This window comes from Lytechinus variegatus, chromosome 3, assembly GCF_018143015.1.
Source record: "Lytechinus variegatus isolate NC3 chromosome 3, Lvar_3.0, whole genome shotgun sequence".
NCBI classification, from domain to species: domain Eukaryota; kingdom Metazoa; phylum Echinodermata; class Echinoidea; order Temnopleuroida; family Toxopneustidae; genus Lytechinus; species Lytechinus variegatus.
This window is the reverse complement of record NC_054742.1, coordinates 68,065,662-68,072,278: the sequence shown is the minus strand read 5'-3', so window position 1 is coordinate 68,072,278 and position 6,617 is coordinate 68,065,662. Positions and strand designations below refer to the sequence as shown.

The 6,617-nt window shown below is 37.0% G+C and overlaps 1 protein-coding gene across 1 annotated transcript; it reads right to left on the bottom strand.

Annotated features, from left to right (window-relative positions):
* Positions 1-4,377: 4,377 nt before the first annotated feature.
* LOC121411760 (protein RD3-like) lies at positions 4,378-6,243 on the bottom strand. Its single transcript, XM_041604605.1, has one exon. It carries the CDS (start codon positions 6,203-6,205, stop codon positions 5,588-5,590), a length of 618 nt encoding a protein of 205 aa, XP_041460539.1. The 5' UTR covers positions 6,206-6,243; the 3' UTR covers positions 4,378-5,587.
* Between the last annotated feature and the right edge of the window lie 374 nt (positions 6,244-6,617).

Here is a 6,617-nt window from a genome sequence, read left to right as displayed (position 1 = left end):
AAATGGAAACTTTTATAGGATTGACATTACAGGTGGAGCCAAAGCCGATGCCCTTTTTAAAAAGGATCCATCAAAGTGCAGATTTAGGAATTCACAAAAGAGGGGGTGGGGGGGGAGGCATAGTATTCTTAAAATAACTGTCAAATAAACAAGGGTCTACCATCATGATAAGATTCCGACGGGGTTTTCTGTCAAGATATCCATAAGGTTATCAATAACAAAGGCGAAGGAGGCAATACACTATTTTGGGGAAAGGCAGCGGGGGAAGAATGTGTCCCTGTGTACCCACTATTTGCTCCGCATATACGGTATACCATCAATCAGTGAGGCCTTACTTCAAACCTCTATGGGGACGAGATAACGATTGTCTTGAAGCTATGTGTTAACTAGGCTGTGAAAATCTCAGAAACCAACTTTGAAAAAATCTTTCTCCAAAGAAAGGATACGAGATAAAGAGAGTGGGAGGGGGAGAGAGATGGGGGGGGGGGGGGGGGGTTGAGAGAACCTGTCAGGGATCAACAAAAAGGCAATCACCTCCACAAGTCAAAGACGGTCAGGGGAATTGGAACACAAACCACTTCTGACGTATGTTACACGTAGAATGCACAAAATCACATGAAAGAGATTTCAAATGTCGAGCGTGTTTGAGACAAAGAAAACCAAGGAGAATTGGAAAGGTAAAAGAAGAAGAGACTTGAAAGAGAGAGAAGGGGGGGGGGGGGGTATATACGGAAGAGAAACGGAGGCACTGAGAACAGACAAATGAAAGACAATGAACGAGATATAGAAATAAAGAAGAATAGATAGTGGGAAGGCTGGAGGGAAAGACAAAGAAGAGAAGACAAACACAGAGAAAGAGGAGATGGATAAAATTAATGAAAAAATAAAACAGAAGTAGAATACAATTAAAGCGAAGAGTGAAAAGGATAAAGAAAAGGGAGAGAAATAGAGGGGAAAAGAAAGAGGGTGCGATTGGGAAATTGAAAAAGAAAGGTAAATAGAGATAGGAGAAAGATTAAAGAAGAGAGAAATAAATATATATATAGAGAGAGAAATGCACAATGTATTGTAAAGGCAGTTGAAGCCGATTATTTCGGGAGGAAATTGAGAGCAAGTGAGAAATAGGATTTCGGTCCTATGCGACTTACATCAAATAGTAAAAGTAGTCGGCTGAATTCACCCGTTTGAGACATCAAATAACAAGGATTAGCTATTCTGGTGTGAAAACGTCTCGCGAGTGCTTCCTTTCTGTAACAATATTGACGTCTTCCTGTGATTCGGAATATTTCGTCACTTTATCCCTTAACTTAAGCGTCAAAAGATAGAGGTATAGCAAAGAGTCAAATGAAATAAAACCTTATTTCATCCTGAATTTTTCACACGTCTACATGCTTGCGTAGTGGTTTTATTTTAAAGAGAATTTGAGGGAAATCAGACTTTCATTTTTTTTATTCACCGAGGTCCCAACTTTTAATTGGAGAATCTTTATTCTATATGTTAATATTAGTATAATATTTCACATCGCAATTTTACTATAACATAAGATTATTTTACCATTATAAGAACTGTTTTGGTACACAAGTATTTTGAATTATGAAAATGAATACCAAAACTAAATACATGCTTTAAAAACTAGTGAAACATGTCTCATTATGTTATAGTTCAAATATTTTCTAAAAACCTATAGCACTATCCTGCAGATCACTTTCTGCAGTATGTCTATTTATCAGGGTGACCTGCCCCCCCCCATTGCATAAAGTTACTATTATAATAACTTTGCCATTCTATGGTACACACTTAAAATGGTGGGCAACATACTGTCCACTGATGGTGTTGGGTAATGTATGTTGGTAAAGATATATATATATTCTGGGCAATTATTATCAAATAATTACCCAATTAGTAGGTTCTTTTTTACCCATTTGGACAGATTTTAACCAATAGTTGTGTGGATAGTATGTTGCCCAGTGTTGGTTAAAAGTTGGGCATCTTTCCCCACAGAAATTGTATATTTTTTGTGCCATCCTTAAATGTTTCCATTAGTCTGTAATATAAAAAGCCTCTGTTTGAAAGTGACATTGCCCTAAAAATATATAAAACAATTTTAAGGCCTCAAATGGCACCCATGGCACACGCACCCTTTCCCCTGTAAAGTGCTGCGATGTTCAACAACAGAAATTAGGTTTCTTGGATCCTTTAAGGTGAAACATGGAGAAATATCTCCTTTGATCATTAAGGAGGCGAGGTGTGGGATGAAATGGCGAATGATACACGAGGGAGTCGTAAGATAGAGCATGCAGTCGTGCTTTGGAATATTTGGTGGCTAGCCTGCTGATTGCTGCTTAGATCCGAGAGTCACTTGGTCAAACATCAGAAGAATAAAGAAGCTTCATCGTATGGAGAGTTGTCTATTCAGTACATGCATATCCCACTTCCCCTTTTTCTGGTTGGGCATGGATTCAAATGAAAAATATGATTTCCTGAGCTGATGCATGTGTTCCCAAATCAGAAAATATAGAAAATTAGTGAGTCGTATCTCTTCAATTAAAATAAGAAAGAAATGGGAATATAATATGGGATGGGTGCTCACATATGGGGCCCAGCTTACAAAGACTTGCGATTGGATCTGGGCACTGAAACACAAAGGTTAGCGATTAATCGCTAAATGAAATGACCAATCAAGATCCTTGTTGCATGCGCATTTTGCTAAGTAGACCGACTATGAACCAATCGGAATTTTTCTTTGAAATTAGCGATCAATCGCTAACCTTTGTGTTACGGGACTCTGATCTATTGCAACTATGGAAAGCCGGCAATGTCAACATTTAAATACATGTTTATTCAAAATATTGTCTAGAAATGACGTATATTTATACATTCACTGCTCTTTATGACAATTCAGTATGCTTCTCTTTGTTTTCAAAGGACATTGAGCAAAATTTCCTGAAGAAAAAAATATGACATTGATGGATTTCCATATACTTGAGATTGATTCAATCAATCGTAACTCTGTAAGACGGGGCCATGATGTTATAAATTCAAATCTTTCAACATTCATTACTCTCTTAAATATTTGAGAGACTGGTTTAAACCCCCTACATTACTGCCATTCTTCTCTTTTCTGCTTTTATCTAAAATACCTTATCATCAGGTTCAACTTAACCTTTGAGCCAAAGTTTTGAATTCATTTTCTTATACCGGTCGATAAATAAAAGACATTTTGTTACAAACAAGCCCTCATAAAAAAGATCCATGAATTTGAATGACTTTGTAAAATTATCAGGCCTATTTTCTCACTCATCGGGTTATTTTGTAAAACTTTTTAATTTTATCAAACATTAAAAACAATGCAAAAAAATATTTCAGCCAACCAGATGCCTCAATTTCAGTAACTTATAACAACAGCGTATGTGTATAACTTGTAATTAACAATTAGGCTACAAGAAACAGGGACTCCACAATGAATAACACTTTCACAACATGGGGATTAGGTATTTTGTTTTCTTTATACAAGTAAATGTATACATTTCTTTTCATTCTACAATATTTTATCACCATCATTTGTAATGATAAAACCAATAACACACAATGTCATAAATCAAATTACAAATTGGCCTACAGGTAATGTTTTCGTTTTACTCCTGAATATTCTTATTGTTATCAGGATAGATTTACCAATAGTTTTTTTTTCTTTTAAAGGAGGAGGGGAGGGGTGTGCTGAGCATGTATAAATCTGTTTGATAGTAATTTTCATGTTCTTTTTGTACTAGCATATTGAAGACAAAAATGGGGGCAGGGGAAGCTTCAACAAAATTAATAAAATTTACAAATGTCAATTTAAAATAAAATTCATCCAAATCTTAATGAAATTATCAGTGCTACTCTGGTCTACTTTCTTCTCTCTTGATACAAATCCCTTTTTTGGTGGGTTGGTCTTGACCTCTACGCTGCATTAACTGTAATATGTCTGGATATGACTTCAATCAAATATAGCACATGAATACAGCAGACATTCATGAAGTTATTTAAGTAATTAAATTCTATTCAATTTTATACATGATTTTTAAACAGCCATTGTTGTTCTCGATAGCATTAGAGTTTGCCAGACATAGCAACAAGACATGGATTCCAAGTCTCATACATCAGTCATAAATAATGCAATATTTCTTAGCAATTTTACCTGGAAAGATATCTACGTTTATTTGAAGATTTTCAATAATTATTTTCTCAAAACAGGAAGCTCTTTTGCTTGACCTGAGTAATGGTAAAATGCAGATCTCCCTTTCAATTGATAAATAGCCACTTCGTCTCATCCAAGTTTGTCTATGACTAGTTAGTCTACTATCCAAGGGATCTTACTGCCATTTTGCCAAAATAATATCTGATGGAAGTGGAAAGGTAGCATACAATGAATACATTTTTTGTTTATCAGTACAGGGAAGGCTGTTTTTATCATGTGACACACCATTTGCTCCGGCGACAATTGCTCTGAGCTTTATTTCGTCGAAGATACAGGGTTAGAGCTGCAAAAGTATTTTATGTTAGGTTTAGAATAGGGTATAGTGGAAAATCAAGGGTTGAAGTTGATAATTCCATTAGTGTATGGAATTCACAGCAGAGCAATTGTCGTCGGAGCAAATGTCATAGAACCATTTCACAAAGCTGATCGTAAAGTTATGCATGACTCTCTGAACGACTGACTGAAATAAGAAGTGCCAAAATTCAAGCCCAAAGCTTTTCATGATAAAACTGCGACTATTATATCATAGAGTTTGATTCAAATTTTATGGCAAAATATAATTTGAGCTGCAAATGTGTTGACTTCTATTTTAGTTGTTGAATTGTTAATAAATATCTGCTCATTTCAATTAAAACTAACGCAATTAAAATATGACACATGCCTGGCTTACCATAAATGTATTTCATTAGTTTGTACGGTACATGCATACAATTGAAGGTATAGCTTTACAAATAGCTTCATGAAACAGCCCCTACTAAAATACAGGTCAAAGAATGAATGGTAGCGTAGATTGAACGGATTGTCCGTGATCACTACTGATCAAGCATTTATGAATATACCCCCTCGACCAACCAATTAAATGGAATGAAACAAAATGCAATCCCGTAGTTTGTGTTTTTTAGGTCAGTGATCATCATCCTCATTTTAAATGGAAATAACCCCTCAATGCACCGGGGCGGAATAATATGAGGCTGACGAAGCCTGATTGATTGGGATATACTGATGGAGATCTATGCATCATCTTTCCCCTGTCATCTGCTCTCATCAAACCAGCTTTAAAAGTGATTTCTCATCATGCAGGCATCGCTACAACACAAATATTTTGATGAATACTGATTATGATATTGGTCTGACTTTGGTAGTTGATGGAGTAGTAAGAATGAGAAGGGGAAATACCTGTTAGAATAAGTAACTTAAAGCAAATAAAGTGACGGGAGGGAATATTATGTCCTGACGAAGGGGACATAATATTCTTGAGGGAAAAAATAGTCACACACCAACATGTTATCAAAACCCAAACATATAGAATACAATAGAAGATAGCACACTCAGGTACGTCATTCATTACTATACTGGTAAACTATCCATGTTGGCACAGAATTCTGGTAACGATCTACTTCTAAGTGTTGCACTATTCCCAAACTCTGGAACACTGATGGCTCTACGACTTCTAGTGTGAGCGTACTGTCTGTCCACCTGCTCCGAGACGCTCGCCAGCGGATGCACCCGAATGTTTTGTTTGACTTTCGTCAGGTTATTTGTCTTTTTCCACATCCAGTCCGTGATTGTTTCCTCTGGAGGACGTTCCTGCAGCACCTGGACGATGATGGCCTTGAGGATGGCCGGCACCTCCTTGACGTCTGGCCGCCGTGTGAGCAGTTCCCTGAAGCGCGAGATGATCCTCCCCGTTTCGCAAGCCTTGACCTTGCTACAGAGGTCCTCTAGTTCAAGCTGCTGAAGCTGCGGGATGATGTAATACTTAGGTTGGGTGCTGACGAGCCAGCTATAGTCCACCGTCTGCTTCCGCTGTTTCTCATCTTGATCGTGTTGCCACTGCTGATGCTGTACCTCCTTCATCTGACTTTCAAGTTCATTGAAGATGCACTCCCGTACCACGGCGCCCTCGGTTTTGGCTGGTATGCGAGGGTCTTGCCTGAAGAGACCGGTCAACGACATCTTGGTCATGTTAAGTACATCCTGAGGGATTGGCTGGAAGTAACTGGGTAAAGGAATGAGAGAAAAAGGGGTCAAGTGAATTTCAAGAGAGCATGTAATTGTTTTTATAATATACATGTACATGTGAAAGAAGCGGCAGTGAAAAAATGTGTACATGTTGAAAGTAACAAAGAACATATAAATTAAGAAGTGACAAAAATTATACTGACAGGCAAAATATAATTTGATACACATATTTATTCAATATAACTTAAAGGGAAGTAATGTACAATAAAATAAGTCAAGGTTGCTCTTTTTATTAGAACAAAGTACTGTAGAAGGACTAATATAAAATTTCATAATCATGTTTGTGTATAAGGTTTCGATACATCCAGAGTAAGCACACATTCACATTACTGCAACAAATCAGCATCGACAATTG